The following is a 21,026-nucleotide window of genomic DNA, read 5'->3' on the forward strand; positions in this document are numbered from 1 at the left end:
AATTGGCCAGTGAGTTTGGCACTGTTTGTATCAGAGTTAACACAGCAAAAGAGGCAATATTGTTGCAGGACACAAATACACTTGTAAAAGTATACTCAGATAACAACCCAATTCAATATGTGGTATTTGGGGGCCACTGGTCTATCACACCAGTTGTTCATAAAATTGGCCAGGGAGTTTGGCACTGTGTGTATAAGAGTTAATGCTGCAAAAGATCCAATATTGTTGCAGGACACAAATACACTTATGAAAGTGTACTCAGATAACACCCCACTTCAATATGTGGTATTGGGGGGCCACTGGTTTATCACACCAGTTGTTCAAAAAATTGGTCAGTGAGTTTGGCAGTGTCTGTACCAGACTTAACTCATCAGAAGAGGCAATATTTTTGCAGGACACAAATACACTTATGAAAGTATACTCAGATTACACCCCACGTCAATATGTGGTATTGGGGGGCCACTGGTTTATCACACCAGTTTTTCAAAAAAATTGGCCAGTGAGTTTGGCACTGTGTGTACCAGACTTAACTCAGCAGAGGAGGCAAAATTTTTGCAGGACACAAATACACTTGTAAAAGTATACTCAGATAGGCTCCAAAAATTAGCTCACATGGTTTGAACTGACAGCAAAGAACGTAGTATATGATTGCTAGAGGTACAGTAGGCGTTCACAGTATACACAAGTTGGTGGCGGGCTGTTTAGGCCGCAAACATGAGCTCACATGGGTTGAACTGACAGCAAAGAACGTAGTATTTGATGGCTAGAGGTACAGTAGGCGTTCACAGTATGAACAAGTAGGTGGCGGCCTCTATAGGCCGCAAAAATGAGATCACATGGGTTGAACTGACAGCAAAGAACTTAGTATATGATGGCTAGAGGTACAGTAGGCGTTCACAGTATACACAAGTTGGTGGCGGACTGTTTAGGCCGCAAACATGAGCTCACATGGGTTGAACTGACAGCAAAGAACGTAGTATATGATGGCTAGATGTACAGTAGGCGTTCACAATATACACAAGTTGGTGACGGTCTGTTTAGGCCGCAAACATGAGCTCACATGGGTTGAACTGACAGCAAAGAACGTAGTATATGATTGCTAGAGGTACAGTAGGCATTCACAGTATACACAAGTTGGTGGCGGGCTGTATAGGCCGCAAAAATGAGCTCACATGGGTTGAACTGACAGCAAAGAACATAGTATATGATTGCTAGAGGTACATTAGGCGTTCACAGTATATACAAGTTGGTGGCGGGCTGTATAGGCCGCAAAAATGAGCTCATATGGGTTGAACTGACAGCAAAGAATGTAGTATATGATTGCTAGAGGTACAGTAGGCGTTCACAGTATACACAAGTTGGTAACGGGCTGTTTAGGCCGCAAACATGAGCTCACATGGGTTGAACTGACACCTTTTTTTACGCTCCAACATTTGAGCCACAGAAGCCTGCCTTTTTCCAGAAAAACGTGACGACAGCATCATGGAAGGTGGAGTGTTGGACAACTGTGAGGAGACAGGAGAAGGAGAAGGAGGAGGAGAAGGAGAAGAGGCTGGACGGTGAGAGCATGGAGTGTGGCTTTGTGGGTTCTGACAACTTTGCTCCCACTGGGCTTGGTGATGGGATTTCAGTTGACTGCAAAGGCTGCAGATGGCAACACTGATGTCAGCAACAGACACATTAATAAAAGCCCACACTGTGGAGCCATGTGTCAGAGTCCTGGGAGTGCCAGATGTGACTGTACATGGTTGATGGCTCGCTCCTGATACATTTGCCGTCTGCTTTCTACCTCTTCTGCAATGCAAGTTCTGCCTGCCTCTCCTCCCTATCTGCCGGTCCGTCAGTCCGCCAGTTCTACAAATAATTGGCCAGTAACTGTTGTCACTGTGTGTAGCAGAGTTAACACAGCAAAAGAGGCCAAATGTTTGCAGGACTAAAATACAATCTTAGAAAATGATACTGTTAAATAACACCTCAATTCAATATGTGGCATTGGGGGGGGCACAGGTTTATTACACCAGTTCTACAAATAATTGGCCAGAAACTGTTGTCACTGTGTGTAGCACTGTTTACACAGTGAGAGGCCAAATTTTTTCAGGACTAAAATACACTCTTAGAAATTTATACTGTTAAATAACACCCCACTTCAATATGTGGCATTGGGGGGGAGCATTGGTGTAGCACACCAGTTCAAAAAATTGGCCAGTGAATTAGGCGTTGTGTGTACCAGACTTCACTCAGCAAACTAGGCAATATTGTTGCATGACACAAATACACTTGAAAAAGCTTACTCAGAGAACACCCCACTTCAATATGTGGCATTGGTGGGTAGCATTGGTGTAGCACACCAGTTCAAAAAATTGGCCAGTGAGTTAGGCGCTGTGCGTACCAGACTTCACTCAGCAAAATAGGCAATATTGTTGAATGACACAAATACACTTGAAAAAGTTTACTCAGATAACACCCCACTTCAATATGTGGCATTGGGGGGGGGGGGGGCACAGGTTTATTACACCAGTTCTACAAATAATTGGCCAGTAACAGTTGTCACTGTGTGTAGCACTGTTTACACAGCAAGAGGCCAATTTTTTGCAGGACTAAAATACACTCTTAGAAAATTATACTGTTAAATAACACCCCACTTCAATATGTGGCATTGGGGGGGCCCACAGGTTTAATTGGCCAGTAACTGTTGTCACTGTGTGTAGCACTGTTTGCACAGCGAGAAGCCAAATTTTTGCAGGACTAAAATACACTCTTAGAAAATGATACTGTTAAATAACACCCCACTTCAATATGTGGCATTGGGGGGGCCCACGGGTTTATTACACCAGTTCTACAAATAATTGGCCAGTAACTGTTGTCACTGTGTGTAGCACTGTTTACACAGCGAGAGGCCACATTTTTGCAGGACTAAAATACACTCTTAGAAAATTATACTGTTAAATAACACCCTACTTCAATATGTGGCATTGGTGTAGCACACCAGTTCAAAAAATTGCCCAGTGAGTTTGGTGCTGTGTACCAGACTTTACTCAGCAAACTAGGCAATATTGTTGCATGACACAAATACACTTGAAAAAGTTTACTCAGATAACACCCACTTCAATGTGTGGCATTGGAGGGGAAGGCACAGGTTTATTACACCAGTTCTACAAATAATTGGCCAGTAACTGTTGTCACTGTGTGTAGCACTGTTTAAACAGCGAGAGGTCAAATTTTTGCAGGACTAAAATGCACTATTAGAAAATTATACTGTTAAATAACACCCCACTTCAATATGTGGCATTGGTGTAGCACACCAGTTCAAAAAATTGGCCAGTGAGTTTGGCGCTGTGTACCAGAGTTCACTCAGCAAACTAGGCAATATTGTTGCATGACGCAAATACACTTTAAAAAGTTTATGTGGCATTGGGGGGGGGGGCAATTGGTCTATCACACCAGTTATAATACATTATAAGTGATTTTGTCACTGTGTGTAGTGTTGCTGCAGAAACGCTCAGTCTCACCACCACACCTGTCACAATGCTGCACAGTGCACAATGATAGTACTAATCCACTATAATATGCTTTCTACAAAGTATATTATACTGTGGATTAGCCCCCTCCCCCCCCCCCCTTTTTAGTGCACTGCACAGCAATACCAAAAAATTTGCATCCCTTTACATGACTTTTGTGTACATTAACAGAGCAATTTCTGTGTGACTGCAGCCGATCTCTAACTGCCCCTACAGCAACCACAGGATACCTGTCCCTATAGTAAAGAGACTGTAATAGACCCTAAAACGACATTGGAGCATTTTAAGTGACTTTTGTGGACATTGACAAAGCGATTTGTGTGTGACTGCAGCCGATCTCTAACTGCCCCTACAGCAACCACAGGATACCTGGCCCTATAGTAAAGAGACTGTAATAGACCCTAAAACGACATTGGAGCATTTTAAATGGCTTTGGTGGACATTGAAAAAGCGATTTCTGTGTGACTGCAGCCGATCTCTAACTGCTTCTACAGCAACCACAGGATACCTGCCCCTATAGTAAAGAGACTGTAATAGACCCTCAAACGACATTGGAGCATTTTAAATGACTTTGGTGGACATTGACAAAGCGATTTGTGTGTGACTGCAGCCGATCTCTAACTGCCCCTACAGCAACCACAGGATACCTGCCCCTATAGTAAAGAGACTGTAATAGATCCTAAAACGACATTGGAGCATTTTAAATGACTTTGGTGGACATTGACAAAGCGATTTGTGTGTGACTGCAGCCGATCTCTAACTGCCCCTACAGCAACCACAGGATACCTGCCCCTAAGCTCTAAAGATACTAGACCTATACCGAAATACCAGCCCTCAGAAGGACTTTTGTGGACATTGACAGAGCGATTTGTGACTGCAGCCGATCTCTAACTGCCCCTAAAGCAACCACTGGATACCTGTCCCTAACCTGAAAAGAGACTGTAGAAGGCCTATACCGAAATACCAGCCCTGAGATTTGTGGATCTTCACAGCGCTATATGTGTCTAGCAAACTCTCCCTAATGAGCACAGCAGACCTCTCCCTACACTGGCAGAAAGCGGAATGTGAAATGGCCGCCAGATCGGGTCTATTTATAGGGTAGGGGGACTATCCATGTGCTGGAATGTTTCAATTGGCTGTCCCGTTCCACCTGACGGCTGTGTCACGGGTCAAAGTTCTCCCCAATGTAAACAAATATGGCCGCCGCGAACGACGCCATGTGTCCGAAAATTTGGCGGGTAGCGAACAAGCAAAATTTGCCACGAACCGACCGTCGGGCGAACCGCAAGGCCATCTCTACGGGACAGTACAAATACCCCCCAAATTACCCCTTTTTGTAAATATGACAGTCCAAGGTATTTAGTAAAATGCATTGTGAGTTTTTTGAAGTTGCGATTTTTTGCTCACAATAGTTTGGGTAATGAAGATTTTTATTCTTTTTTTCCACAAAATTGTCATATTAACAAGTTATTTCTTACATATGGCATAAACTTGCAATTACACCCCAAAATATATTTTGCTACTCCTCCTGGATATGGCAATACCACATGTGAGACTTTTCCACAGCCTGGCCACATACAGAGGCCCAACATCCAAGTAGCACCTTCAGGCATTCTAAAGGCATAAATTACTCATTTCATTTCCTGAGTACCTATTACATGGGGCACCAGGACAATGGAATTACCCACAAAATTACCCTATTTTGAAAGAAAACACCCCAATATATATTCTACGAGGCATGAGTCTTTTGAACATGTCATTTTTTTCCACGTTTTTGAAAAATGTTGAAAGATAATGAAAACGTATTTTGTTTTTACACAAAGTTGTCAATGTATAAGATATTTCTAACGCATAGCATGTACATAGCAAAAATTACACCCCAAAATACATTCTGCTACTCCTCCTGAGTATGGCGATTCCACTTGTGTGAGACTTTTCCACAGCCTGGCCACATACAGAGGCCCAACATCCAAGGAGCACCGCCAGGCGTTCTAAAGGCATAAATTACACATTTAATTTCCTGAATACAGATTACATGTTTGAAGGCCCTGTGACAGATGTAGATCACTGGGATGTGACAGATGTTGACTGGGACAGATGTGGAAGATCATGGACAGATGTGGCTGATCACGGACAGATGTAGCAGATAATCATGGACAGATGTGGCAGATGATTACAGACAGGTTTGGCAGATGATCACTGGCAGATGTGGCAGATGATGTGCGCCAGATGATCACGGACAAATGTGGCAGATTATCACAGACAGATGATCTAGGATAGATGTGGCAGATGATCACGGACAGATGTGGCAGATGATCACGGACAGATGCGTCAGATGATCACAGACAGGTGCACCAAATGATCATGGACAGATGTCCACTGTAAGAGATTATTTTACTGGGACAGATGAGTAATAGGTGGTTTCACTGTGTTGGGGACACTGTTTTGAGGACACTAGCTGGGTGATCAGTGAGTAAAAAGGAGTAAAACATCTCAATACTCACTGATCCCCAGCTGGCAGCACAGATCCGCTCTCCTTCTCCTTACTGTGTGAGGAGTTGCAGAGCCGATCGCGGTTACAATGGCTGTGTTGACATCACATGACGGCTGTGATTGGACACAGGCACACCGAGATCGCGCAGCTGCGCGTGCGCCGGCCGTGCAAACTCCCTCCTTCTGAAGGACATTCAGGAATGTCCACTAAGAAGGAGGAAGCTCCCACCCGGCCATTTATATGCAATGGCCAGGTGGGAGGAGGTTAACAAAGGGGTTTGCATCGCTTTTGTTACTTAGGAGCAGCATCTCTTCCATTTTCTAACTTTAGAGGAGTCTTACAAGCACTGATTTGCACAACTCTTTGTTAACTCCCCCCAATATGTATATATACACAAACACTATATTACCAAAAGTTTTGGGACGCCTGCCTTTACACGCACATGAATTTTAATGACATCCCAGTCTTAGTCCGTAGGGTTCAATATTGAGTTGGCCCACCCTTTGCAGCAATAACAGCTTCAACTCTTCTGGGAAGGCTGTCCACCATGTTTAGGACTGTGTCTGTGGTAATGTTTGATGCCCTTGCCCTTTAAAACTCCTCTTTGGTTTTCCTTTTATTGTTTGTGTCCCATAGGGAAGACTTTCCTTAACACCATAGGGAAGACTTTCCATAACACGTACATGTGTGTGTAAAGGCAGGCATCCCAATACTTTTGGAAATATGTATATATATATATATATATATATATATATCTCACAAAAGTGAGTACCCCCCTCACATTTTTGTAAATATTTTTATTATATCTTTTCATGTGACAACACTGAAGAAATTACACTTTGCTACAATGTAAAGTAGTGAGTGTACAGCTTGTATAACAGTGTAAATTTGCTGTCCCCTCAAAATAACTCAACACACAGCCATTAATGTCTAAACCGCTGGCAACAAAAGTGAGTACACCCCTAAGTTAATTGGGCCCAAAGTGTCAATATTGTAATAAAGTGTGTGGCCACCAACATTTTCTGGCACATAAGATATAATAAAATATTCACAAAAATTTAAGGGGTGTACTCACTTTTGTGAGATACTGTATATATATATATATATAAATAAATAAATAATAGAGTTGGTACCAAAAAGCCCTGTTTGCTTGAGATCCATGAGGGGTAAGAGAGTTCATTTACTTTCAGAAAGTATTTTGCCCATTCAGAATAGCTTTGCATTAAGCCATAGCAGAGGGCAAAGAAACCTGCTAGCAGCTTCCTTTTTTAAACCACCTTTAAAGCTGCTCAAAGACGCTGTGATCCAAAAACAGGTTTCTCAATTTTACCCTTTTTTTTTTAATCTGCTCAGTGCAATTTCTATGCCTATGCCTCTATTTTTGCAGCAATGTTCATAGAGAGCTGGCATGGCCCCAGACAGACCTCCTCCCATTCTCTTTTGACTTAGCCCCAACTAGCACTAGTTATCAATGTTTTTTTTACAACTGTAGTTAATATTTACTTAAAGTGTATCCAAAGACAATTTTTTTATGATTTGGATAGATTGGAGAAGGGTTAGAATCTTTGTCAGTTTTTTATTACCATCTGTGTCCTCACCAGGGCAATTCACTCTCTCTTTGTCCTTGTGCCCATGATTGTTGAGGGCTTGTTCACACCAGGTGCTGTGTGGGAATGTGTGCAAAATCTAGCGTTTTCCCACACCGTGTCAAAACACGCTGCCTTCTGCAGGCGCACGTAGGTGCTATTTATTCTTAAAGGCACCCCACACATCAAAGCACATGGGACTGCTATACCAAGCATTTTTGCAAGCCCTGAAAGTTAGAAAAATAAAAAATGTGAAGCTTTTACTAAAATGGGAATAAATAGGAAATTGTTCAATCAGGAAGCTTGTTTCAGTGACAACTGTCTTACACCGGATTATCCTTCCTTTAAAACAGGCATCACTAAATGGCGGACTGGACCAAGTCAATGTCTCCTCTGGTCCCGTCATTTTGGAGGTGTTCTGCCCTGCAGCCATCACCACCACCACTGTCATTCTCACAAAGCCAACAACAGGAGGCTCTGCACAGAGGGCGGGAGCTGTCCAAGTTAACAAGCAGGTAATTGGTTGCTAGGATGCAGGGCAGTCCTAGCAACCAATCACCAGTTTGCCGCCTCTGCCCGTTGTCCAGACCTGCTGCGCCTCCCATCATCCTCCTTATCTGTGTAAGGTAGGACAGGAAAGAGGAGCGAAGGAGGAGCGATGTGAAGGGGGTCTTGAGGACAGTCATTTTTTTTGTGAGGGAGCTGAGGACAGTATTAGGGGGCTGGGGACAATAAATAGGGGAGCTAAGAACAGTATTATGGATGGCTAAGGTCAGTAATGGGGGAAGGCTGAGGACTGTAATGGGGGGGGGGGGTGAACAACAATAAATAGGGGTGCTTGGGACAGTAATATGGGGGTGGGGCTGAGGACAGTAATGGGGGGGGGAGCTGAGGACAGTAATACAGGGGAAGCTGAGGATAATATGAGGCAACCTGAGGACAGTATTGGGGGGCTGAGGACAGTAATATGGGGAGGCTGAGGACAGTGGTTTGAGGGAAGCTAAGGACAGTAATATGGGGGAAGCTGAGGACAGTAATTGGGGGGGGGGGAGGTGGCTGAGGACAGTAATATGGGGAGGCTGAGGACAGTAATATAGGAATGCTGATGACAGTAATGGGGGGATGCAGGGCACAGTCCTACCAACCAATCACCAGTTTGCAGCTCCTGCCCTCTGTCCAGACCTGCTATGCCTTCCATCCTCCTCCCTAAAATCCCTATCTGTGTAAGGTAGGACAGGAAGGAGGAGGGATGTGAAGGGATGCTTTGGACAGTAAATGGGGTGCTGAGGACAGTAATTGGGGGGCTGAGGACAATAAATAGGGGAGCTAAGGACAGTAATATGGAGGGCTAAGGACAGTAATGGGGGAAGGCTAAGGACTGTAATGGGGGGCAGAGGACAGTAATATGGGGGGCTGAGGACAGTAATATGGGGAGGCTGAGGTTAGTAAGGGGGGGGCTGAAGAAAGTAATGGGGGGAGCTGAGGACGGTAATATGGGGGAAGCTGAGGATGGTAATATAGGGGAAGCTGAGGACAGTAATGGGGGAGGCTGAGGGCCGTAATTGGGAGGGGGAGGCTGAGGACAGTAATTTGGGGAGACTGAGGACAGTAATATGAGGGAAGCTGAGGACCGTAATGGGGAGAGGCTGAGGACAGTAATGGGGGGGAGGCTGAGGACAGTAATGGGGGGAGGCTGAGGACAGTAATGGGGGGGAGGCTGCGGACAGTAATTTGGGGAGGCTGAGGACAGTAATGCGGGGGAGGCTGAGCACAGTAATGGGGGGAGGCTGCGGACAGTAATTTGGGGAGGCTGAGGACAGTAATGGGGGAGGCTGAGGACAGTAATGGGGGGGAGGCTGCGAACAGTCATTTGGGGAGGCTGAGGACAGTAATGGGGGAGGCTGAGAACAGTAATGGGGGGGAGGCTGCGGACAGTAATTTGGGGAGGCTGAGGACAGTAATGGGGGAGGCTGAGGATAGTAATGGGGGAGACCGACGACAGTAATGTGAAGGGGGGATTTTGGTGTAAAGGGGAGGGAACTGTGATGTAATAAAAAGTGATGGTAAAAAAGCCGTCTTTAAACAAACATTTCGCCCAGTAAAAGAAAATATCTTGAGATCAAGGACTTCCAGAAGACATGGGTAATGACTTATTGTATAGTGACGTTGATAATTTTGGTTGTCTGTCAATGAAACGAAAACATAATTTTTTTTTTACTGAAATTATAAAGGTGTTGAGGGGGGGGGGGTGGGTGGGGGTTGCAAAATTGTAAGCTGTGCAGGGTGTTCTTTTTTTCACCTCCACGATCCCTTCTGCTCTCTGACACACTAAAATTGATAATGTACTGTAAATGAGCACTCTGAGTGATATTGAATTTATGTTGGGATAACTCCATTATTCTAAACCACACAGGAGTATATTAATGAAACGGACGTCTCTCGGGAAAGTGTTACAATATCTGTCCCATCACTATATCCCAGTACCACCTATTGTGTGGTGGTGTCCATGGATTCAGAGAACATTCGTCGATCCATTCCATCTCCAAAGAAATGTGTCATTACAGAAGGACCTCAAGTGGAAGGTATCTGTGACATTCATTCATTTGTGACAATAGTGTTGCTCTGATGTCTAACAGGGGTGTCAGGATCGCAAGACCGGATGAACTAAAAATAGTTGGGCAAAATAAATGGTTCAGCTAGCAGTTCATTTGCTGGTTCCTCTTCAGCTTTTGTAAGAATCTGAACATTCAATCCTAATCAATTATAATTATGCAGACCCGCCTGAAAGAGGTTTATATTTACCTTCTAATTTGAATCTGTCTGCTTTGTCTGAGTCTGACCCTTGCGTCAGGTGGTGAAAAATCATCAGAAAATGTTGGCATGTGGAAAATGGGACTTTAAAGGTACTCAAAAACTAAAAAAATACAAATAATGTTTTTCTTAAAAATAAATTATATTTTATTACATATATAGTCATAAAAAAGACATACAATAACATATATTGGCTATCCTAGGAAAATATAGATACACAGTATTTTTATTTGAATTCAATTTCCAACCAGTTTCGCCGGATTGGCTTCCTCAGGGAAATGAAGGTAAATACAAAAGAAAAGACTAAGAAGAAAAATACACATGTAAAACGGATTGTGTATTTCATACATTATAATACAGTGCGCAATAATTTCTATATGCCAGATAAACAAGTCAATGCACAAAAATAAAAAAATCACCATACCTGGAGCATGGAGTTTTAGTATTGTAAAAGGTTGAAAGATTTATGTGGGACTACACTTCCAAATACTCAACAGCCTTGCACAGGAGTATGGTATGGTGAATTTTTTATTTTTGTGCATTGACTTGTTTATCGGTCATATAGAAATGATTGTGCACTGTATTATAATGTATGAAATACACAATCCGTTTTACATGTGTGTTTTTCTTCTTAGTCTTTTCTTTTGCATTTACCTTCATTTCCCTGAGGAAGCCAATTGTAACGCTCCTGCGTTTTACGTATGATGTGGATTTTCAGCTGCAGAAATATTCCACTTCAGTAGTCATGTAGAGAAACGCTGAGACACCATTCCCAACTCTCAATGACTCATCATGTGTGGATGATCTCAATTCAGCAAGTAAATACACACACTCAATAAGATGTTTCCTAGAGTGACTTATGTATATAGTAACACAGTGATGATAGGCTGAAGAGACAGGTTGGGTAGAGATGGTAGATGACAGACACTTGAAAGGAAATGTTCTTGAAAGTAAGATAGTAGCAGATGGGATGCAGATAGGTTTAGCAATCATGTATGGTAGCAGATGACAGAGTAGCAGGTGGACATACAAGAGAGATCAACCCAGTGCAAGAACAGGTGGTAGTAGGCTCAAGAGCTAGCAATCTTAGATAATGCAGATGTAGTAATAGTCCTTAGTATGCAGAGCTAGATAGTGTAAGCTTTAGTATAAAGGTTATAGAGGTTTCCCCTGTGGGGTACTTATCACTAATAGCAATGTAGCAGAGGAGAGGTTCGGCAAGAGCGGATGATCCGGTAACGGGATACAGGGATCAGCGCAGCGTGGTTCCGACAGCGAGGTATGCTTGCAAGCATGAGAGCTTCAAGACAGGTTAGCATCAAGGCACAAAGCAGTTTGAACGAACACATGTGAGTGAGAGCCGGCGATCTAAATAGCCATCCAGTCCGGCGCTCAGTGATGACAGCATCAGTCTTAAAGGTGTATGCGCACCTTACCAAAAGAGAATGGTGGGGCGCATACACTTATGAAAGAGTAATTAGGGTACCCAAAGGTACCAGAACATTACACCAATCTGGCGAAACCTGTCAGAAATTGAAGTCAAATAAAAATACTGTGTTTCTATATTTTCATAAGATAGCCAATATATGTTATAGTATGTCTTTTTTATGACTATATGTGTAATAAAATATAATTTATTTTTAAGAAAAACATTATTTGTATTTTTTGAGTTTTTGAGTACCTTTAAAGTCCCATCTTCCACATGTCAAAATTTTTTTGAAAATTCCAGGGATGTTGGTGATACTTTTTCCTTTGGTTCCACCCACCATTTTATTGGTGAAAAATAATGTTAAAGTGTAAATCCAAGTGCTACATTTTAATACATTATGGCACATGCACCCTGTAACATTAATAACTGATGAGTCCATTTTTTTGTGCCTTTAAAAAAAAAAAAAACTTTACATTTTGAGGTCTGTTTTTTTCTTATTCGGGGAGACAAAATTCACCCACTGCCTTTTAATGCAATTGTGGTGTTTGCACTCCCTCTAAAGATGCATGGTGTACCTGCAAGCCTGTTCATTGAAGACCCCTCTGAAAAGCAGTCTGCAGTGAATCACTTTTCAGAGGGCTTTGACAGGTGGTGAGAAAGCGACATGTCATCTCCTCACTGTCTGATTAAAATCTGTAACTGGAGCACTACTGCGTTGCAATTGCATGCATTGGATGTGGTTGAAAGGCAGTTGCAGAGTGACACCATAGATTTGAATGGGTCATGTTCAGTGACTGTAACGCCCACTGAAAACAACATGATGTTTCCTTTTTCTGCAACATGTGTACAGCCCTAAGTAACATCTCAATGTTTAGGTGGAAAGTCAGTGGGCAGTAAATCCATGACTCAACCACCTGGTTTTACTACCCCCTAGTTCCAAATGTGAACATAACCATAGTGACAAACAGATAAGAAGTCCCAACACCCCGGCCGGCAAAATTAGAGGAACTGAGCAGGTAGTCACATGACCATTAACAAATCTATTTTACCTGCAATTTTTATATTGGTGACAGGGTATCTTTAATGTACTGCTAATGAGATGACTGCCAAGGAATAGATCAGGTGACCTTTTGACTTATAAGTGGGCATACTGTATATAGCATACTGTATATAACATTTTCATTAGTATGTTGGCACAATTTTAAAAGTTAAGGGCTGAAAATTTTTTAAAAGCCAGTCTCTTTTAACCACTTCTGGACCAGAAAGGATTTGCCCCCTTAATGACCAGGCCATATTTTGCGATTCGGCACTGCGTTACTTTAATTGCGCGGTCGTGCGACGTGGACCCAAATAAAATTGTCCCTTTTTCCCACAAATAGAGTTTTCTTTTGGTGGTATTTGATCACCTGTGCGATTTTTATTTTTTGCGCTATAAACAAAAAAAGAGCGACAATTCTGAAAAAAAAAAACAATATTTTTCACATTCTGCTATATAACATTCCCAAAAAAAAAAAATTCAAAAATCAATTTTTTAACATTTTAGGCCAATTTGTTTTCTGCTATATATTTTTGGTAAAAAAAAATTGCAATAAGCGTATTTTGATTGGTTTGCACAAAAGTTATCGCGTCTACTAACTACAGGAAGGATTTATGTCATTTTTATTGTTTTTTTTTTTTTTGTTACTGGCGGCAATCTGCGATTTTTTGCGGGACTGCAACATTGTGGCAGACAGATCAAACCCTTGACTGACATTTTTTACACTTTTTCGGAGGACCAGTGACATTACTACAGTAATCAGTGCTAAAAAATATGCACTGTTACTGTAATAATGACACTGGCAGGGAAGGGGTTAACATTGTGAGTGATCAAGGGGTTAAATGTGAGCCTAGGGGAGTGATTCTAACTGTGGGGGGCATGGCTTGTGAAATGACCATGGAGACATATGATCCTATATAGAAGGATCACAGGAGCTCTATGATCATTCCAGGGAGAAGAATGGTCAGCTGTGTTTACAACAGCCGACCGCTCTTCTCTCTCAGCGCGGAACGATCGCGGGTGTCAGGCGGCAATCAGAGCCGCCTGCCCCGTGCATCAGCTTCCCCGCTGACGAGCGGGGGTGGGAGCACGCCGCCGGCTGTGCGTGCTCGCCCCCTAGCTCCCTTCGCGCCACCGATGTATACCTACGGCGGTCGTAAAGTGGTTAATTGTTCATTTACAACATTTACAACATTTTAACTCCAATAAATTATTTCTTGAGGCAAGCAGCTAAGTGCAGGAAACTCTTGACAACCACAAAAATCTTAAGACAAGCAATCTGTTATCAGTACCGATCACTGACTGCATTCCCCCGCTCTCATTCCTGAAGCATCCTCCTTTGTGCCGGCAGCAGCTGCTGGCAGGAAAGGAGGGAAGCCAGAAGGGCTGTGGAGGTGTTCACAGGCAACAGGGCCCAGGCACACCCAGCACACCCTGTGCACAAGCCTAAAAACTGCTTTCAGATCCATAACACAGAATCCAAAAATCTGCTTCTTCAGCTTCATTTACATGGCTGTAAAAAACGCATATATAAGTGTTTTCTAATTACGGATCTGAACGCAGCTGCATTGCTTTTAATGGAGCTATTCCCACATGTGCATAAACATGGACTGTATTCAGATCAGTAACACAGAATCCAAAAATATGCTATTAGGAATATGCGCATTACACGCTTATGCGTATAAACGCATGTATATGCATTTGTAAGAGTGTAAATTAAAGCTAAACAAAGGGGGGAAATAAGTTACCATTATGTACACATACGCGTCTTTGCGGGTTTAAACACATCTATACACAAATGTTTTACTGATCACTATGCAGGAACTTTTCTCCTACAAAATATTGACATCAGTAAAGTTTTTTTTACGGCCCTGTGAATGAAGCCTGTGAAGATGTGCTTTACGTGCTTCCGCGTATAAACCTGTCTGTACACATTTGTAAGTGTGTAAATTAAAGTGCTATTAGGCTCAGTTCACACTATGTCGCTCCGACTTCGGGGGCGACCTGTGAAGTCGCGTGCAGCGCGACTTCGGCGCGACTTGCACAGACTTCATAAAATGAATGTCTATGCAAGTCGCCTCCAGGTCGCCCACGAAGTAGTACAGGACCCTTTTTCTAAGTCGGAGCGACTTGTGTCGCTCCTATTAGAATGGCTCCTGTACTACGCAATGAGATCGTGACGGACCGCGACTTGTCAGGCTGACAAGTCGCGGTCCAAGTCGGATCAATGCCAAAAAAAGGGAAAAGTGCAGGTGCTCTGTGTTGAATCCTCCAATGATCCAAATACTGGTACTTGTGGTGTCTTTTTTGGCACTCAAGATAAACCTGCATTTTCACTTGAGTCAGTTATGAACTTTTTGTGGACTATTTTATTTTATTTGCATATTGACACTTGATGCACTTATTGATGTAATTTATTATTATTTAATGTATGTATTTTGACATTATTGAATTTATTAGATTGTTTTATACTCATTTTTAGCACCTTCCTCACCAATTTATATCTACCATCCATCATTTTGATATTTACCTCCTGTGATTTATTTGATAGCACTCAGCCAGGGCCGGCCTTTGGGGTGTGCGAGCTGTGCGGCCGCACAGGGCGCCATGGGCAACAGGGGCGCCGTGCAGCCATTACAGCTCGCAGATGATCAGGCCGCACAGCAGGAGGTAAGCGGCGACCGCGGCCTGGATGTTCAGTGTGGGGGGCTCTGATGTAAGGGGAGCTCTGTGTGGGGGTCTCTGATGTAAGGGGGGCTCTGTGTGGGGGGTCTCTGATGTAAGGGGGGCTCTGTGGGGGGAGTCTCTGATGTAAGGGGGGGCTCTGTGGGGGTCTCTAATGTAAGGGGGTCTTTGATGTAAGGGGGGGGCTCTGTGGGGATCTCTAATGTAAAGTGGTATTTGATGTAAGGGGGGCTCTGTGAGGGGTCTCTAATGTAAGGGGGGCTAAGTTATTAGTGATCATAAAAAAGAAAAGTCAAATAAAGTGCAAAAAAGTGCAAGAAAATGTGCGGGGGGGGTGGTGGTCACGCGTGCGGTGGGGGCGCTACAGAATTAGCTCGCACAGGGTGCCTGAACACCTAAGGCCGGCCCTGCACTCAGCACTTTGTTTGAAACCCACTAAAACATTTTTTTTATATATATTTTTATATACATTTCTATATACATTTTATTTTATAGCAAGCGCTATAGTTGGCCGCAAACCTTTTGGGGTCATACTTATACCACTTCCCCTTTATGTTCCTGTAGCAGCTGCATATATGTGTATTTAATTTATTTCAATACCCACTTGTTAGGACACCCATAGGCGCGAGGGATATACACACAACCCTTTGTAGTATATTACCTTCTTCAATATACAGTAAATGCCATAGTTTGCAGACTCTATAACTTTCACCAATCAGTGCACACTTATTGGGATTTTTGTTTTACCAAAGACTTGTAGCAGAATAAATTTTGGCCAAAATGCATGAAGAACTTAGATTTTTTCAAATGTTTTTTATGGGATATGTTTAATAGCAGAAAGCAAAAAATATATTTTCTTTTTAGTCTGTTTTCGTTTATATCACAAAAAAATAAAAAAATAAAAATCCATTGGAGATCAAATACCAACAAAAGAAAGCTCTATTTGTGTGAAAAAAAAAAATGATACAAATTTTGTTTGTGTACAGCGCTGCATGATCGCTCAATTACCAGTTAAAATAGTGCAGTGCTAAATAGCAAAAAATGGCCTGGTCAAAAGGGGGTAAAACTGTCCTGAGCTGAAGTGGTGAAATAAAAATAATATGTGTATGTTTTTTTTTAGGTGACAGTAAAGTGCTTTGGATTTCTGCTGGAGTAATTCTTTTCATTTTATTGCTGCTGCTTCTAAGCATCCTTGATCAAACAGGATATATCAGCAAGAAAAAGATTTCCACCCCAAAGGTTTTGGTAAGAGCATCTCTTTTATGTTAGAGACTTTTTACAAATTAAGTTTTTTTTTTTAAAAGAAACATGTAAGGACAGGAACATGGGAGCTCCCACGGCTGACTCGTCATGCTCTATGACTTTTGGCTTCACTACTTAGTCATTGCCCTGGAATGCACACATAGGCAGTGGTGTGTCAGGACGCCTGATCTGTCACATTCTCTCCAGGTCAGTGACTCACTGAGTTGTGAAGTGCGGCCCTAGAGCATGCTGCATGCACCTGCAAAAACAAGTCTGCAATCGCAGCTTCCAAACTGAAATCCCTATAAGCACGTCATTGAGGATTTCCCTAGTTTTACTTGCATGCTGTGTTAGAATTTCAAAACAATATTTCATTTTCTAATTTGCTTATTCTCTTGCAATTGCCAGTCAGCAGCATTGCAGACAGATGTGACAAAAATTACAGGAAGCAAAGCACCTAGAGCACAAATGTCAGATACAAGGCCCGCCAGCTGAATCTGGCCCGCTGGGCCATGTCATGTGGTCCTCGCTCCCAGATTTTCAGCTGTAATGTGGCGGAACTCAGTTCCACCACCTCCGGCTTTCACCCTCTGCTACCTGCTGACATTTGTAAACACAGAAGCCTTCTGTGTTTACAAGGAAGGACAGCTTTGCCCTGGGTGGCTCGCGACTCTAACAGATCCCTACAGGTACTCATGGCAGGGCATGACAGGGACAGATCTCCAGAATCTGACAGATAGAATTATCTTCCTGCAAGGTGGAGCCACCTAACCTACATAGGAAAGTAATAGAGCTGGGACAGGTAGGAGAGAGTGGAGATGCAAGAAAGCTTTGGGGGGTCTGAGGCCTGTAGAGGTATGGAGGGAGACACTTTCACTCTTTATGTAGCACACTCCTCAACTCTGCATGCTATACACAGCACACCCCTGAACTCTGCACTCTGTACACAGCGTCTTCCTGAACTCTGCATTCTTTATGTAGCACACCCCTGAACTCTGCACTCTGTACATAGCCTCTTCCTGAACTCAGCACTCTTTATGTAGCACAACCCTGAACTCTGCACTCTGTACACAGCGTCTTCCTAAACTCTACACTCTGTATTCTGCACTCTGTACACAGAGTCCTCCTGAACTCTGCACTCTTTAAGCAACACACTCCTGAACTCTGCACTCTGTACACAGCGTCCTCCTGAACTCTGCACTCAGTAAGCAACACACTCCTGAATTCTGCATGCTGTACATAGCATAAACCTGAACTCTACACATTGTAAATAGCGTAATCCTGATCTCTGCACTCTATATGTAGCGCAATTCTAAACCCTGTACTCTGTACATAGTGCACTCCTAGGCCACAACTGGCCCTTTGAAGGTAACCATACTGTTCAAGCGGTAAAGAAAAAGGTTGTGAAAGTGCTGTCCAATAGTGAACAATCAATCATTCAGTAATAAGTTCCTGTGCTATAAAATTGCTACAAACATTGATACATTGAAAAATACATAAACACATATTAGGTAAATAAAAACAGTCCTAACAGTCCACACATAAAGTGCTCTAGTGCATCTTCATATTTCAATGTGTGCTCCACTATATAACAAGAGTGCTCCGCCACCAGGTGAAACACTCGCTCAAGTATTATGACAAGTATAGCATAATAGTAATCAATCCTGTACACCAGACAGTGGGTCCTCTGCTCACTTCCTCCTCTGATGATAGAACTTCCTCAGCTGGGATGACTCCACAGAACTCTCAAAATAAAGGAAACAATCTCCAATAGTGCAGTATCGTGGGTAAAATGTAGAAGAGAATACCAGCCAAGCTTAAGGAAATGCACTCATATTTATTCAGTTAAAAACAAGCAATGTGATATAACAGAGTAACAGGGTCTCACGGCATCCAGATCAGGCAATGATACATGCTGCCTGGCTCCCCCTTTATGCGTTACACCACTCTCCCACGTGGCTTCTTCAGCAGATGCAAGAAAGCATTGGTGGGAGGTGAGGCCTGTGGAGGTATGGAGGGAGACCCTGCACTCTTTATGTAGCACACTCCTCAACCCTACATGCTATACACAGCACACCCCTGAACTATGCACTCTGTACATACTGCACTTTGAAACTCTGCACTCTGTATGTAGCACACCCCTGAACTCTGCACTCTGTACACAGTGTCCTCCTAAACTCTGCACTCTGTATTTAGCACACCCCTGAACTCTGCACTCTGTACACAGCGTCCTCCTGAACTCTGCACTCTGTATGTAGCACACCCCTGAACTCTGCACTCTGTACACAGCGTCCTCCTAAACTCTTCACTCTGTAGATAGCACAATCCTGAACTCTGCACACGGTACATAGCACACTCCTAAACCTTGCACTCCTAGAGCACAACTGGCCCTTTGAAGGTAACTATACTGTTAAAGCGGCCGATTGAGTTTGACAACCCTGATCTAGAGCATTGTTTTTGCATTGAAAATCTGTCCAGAGAAAAGATAAGAGATGCAGCACAGAACTATGCAATTTATTTCTCAGCAAGAAACACAGCTTGCATATGAACAAGTAAGACAAAAAACTCTCACGTGCATACACCAGTGTAGCATCCTCTAATGTAGAGTGCTAGGTGTACATAGTTTGTTAGTGTAGGTAAAGTTGGCCTGGCTAAGAGCCAGGCTGGGTTGAATTTGGGTCAGGGTGAGTGACTCAGTAAGGCTTGGTGAGTCATCAGGCCGCACCTCTGGTCCCTCCCTCTACTTTCTAGAACCTTGGAAAAGCTTCCAGAAGAATGGGTGGGAGGTTAGGAGGAGCTGCCTCCCCCGCTCGTCAGCCGGGGAGCCAGCGTATGTGACAGGCGGCTCCGATGGCCGCCGGCCCCTCGCAATCTCCCACAGCTGAGAGAGAAAAACATATGGCTGATGTAAACACAGCCGTCTGTCATTCTCCCTGAAGTGATCACAGAGGCTATGTGATCCTGCTATATAGTATTGCATGTCTCTGTAATTACTTCACAAGTCACGCCCCCTGACAGTTAGAATTACGCCCCTAGGGACACATTTAACCCCTTGATCACCAGTACAGTTAACCCCTTCCCTGCCAGTGTCATTTTAACAGTAACAGTACATACTTTTAGCACTGTTTACTGTAGTAATGTCACTGGTACCCCCAAAAGTGTCAAAAATGTCAGTTAGGGGTCCGATCTGTCCGCCGCAATGTCGCAGTCCTGCAAAAAAAATCGCAGATCGCCGCCATTACTATTAAAAAAAAAACAATAAAAATGACATAAATCTTTCCCATAGTTAGTAAACGCAATAACTTTTGCTCAAACCAATCAAAATACGCTTATTGCAATTAAAAATATGTAGCAGAAAACAAATTGGCCTAAAATGTTAAAAAATTTAGATTTTTACATTTTTTTTGAGAATTTCATATTAAAAAAATGTGAAAAAAAAAAAATTTTTTAAAAATTGTTGCTCTTTTTTTGTTTATAGCACAAAAAATAAAAATCGCACAGGTGATCAAATACCACCAAAAGAAAGCTCTGTTTGTGGGAAAAAAAAGGACATTGTTTGGGTACCGCGTCGCACGACCGCGCAATTGTCCGTTAAAGTCAGGCAGTGCCGAATCGCAAAATAGGGCCTGGTCATTGAGCAGCCAAATCCTCCGCTCTGAAAGTGGTTAAAAACACATCACATAACACACACAGTAAACTTTGTTAGGCAACATTCAACCCCTTGATCGCCCCTAGATGTTAACTAGGGATGATCGAACGGTTCGGGTCGACCATCGGTTCGGCCCGAACATTGGGTGTTCGTGGTTCGGCCGAATTTAGAACTTTTTGCCCAAAAAGTTCGGAATTCGGCAACCAGAACCGACCAAAATGCAATGCTTCAGGAAATGGGCTTTAAAAGCCCGTGATTGGACCAGAACCATTAGTAAAAGCCAATTGAGGGGGCAGAAGAATGCTAGGAATGTGATTGGAGTGACTAGGGGGTCCATAGTCCAATCAGTGAATACGCCCCCCAGTATATAAGATAGCCCCCGCCATATTCCTAGCATTGTTATACAGGACATGGAAGAGAATGGAAGCAGTTCTGTTAATTTTACTTTAAAAGTGTCATTTAGCATTTATTAGTGTGAGGAAAGGGATATCTAGTGTAGTTAGAGTGCTCCTTTACACTTTAGTTAGCTTTAATTTATTCAGTTTCTGTAGGGAAAGTGTGAAGTGTCAGGGTGAC

At 43.0% G+C, this 21,026-nt stretch overlaps 1 protein-coding gene across 1 annotated transcript in view; it reads left to right on the plus strand.

The window, feature by feature from the left end:
• Positions 1-21,026, plus strand: part of LOC309547718 (interferon alpha/beta receptor 2-like) — an 83,757-nt gene that overhangs the window by 56,881 nt on the left and 5,850 nt on the right. The window contains exons 6-7 of the mRNA XM_082247667.1: positions 10,012-10,180; positions 16,680-16,804. Coding sequence (XP_082103793.1) covers positions 10,012-10,180; positions 16,680-16,804 — 294 coding nt within the window. The remainder of the gene's footprint in view (positions 1-10,011; positions 10,181-16,679; positions 16,805-21,026) is intronic.

This window comes from Pelophylax lessonae (genome assembly GCF_965119305.1).
Source record: "Pelophylax lessonae genome assembly, chromosome: 2".
Taxonomy (NCBI): Eukaryota; Metazoa; Chordata; class Amphibia; order Anura; family Ranidae; genus Pelophylax; species Pelophylax lessonae.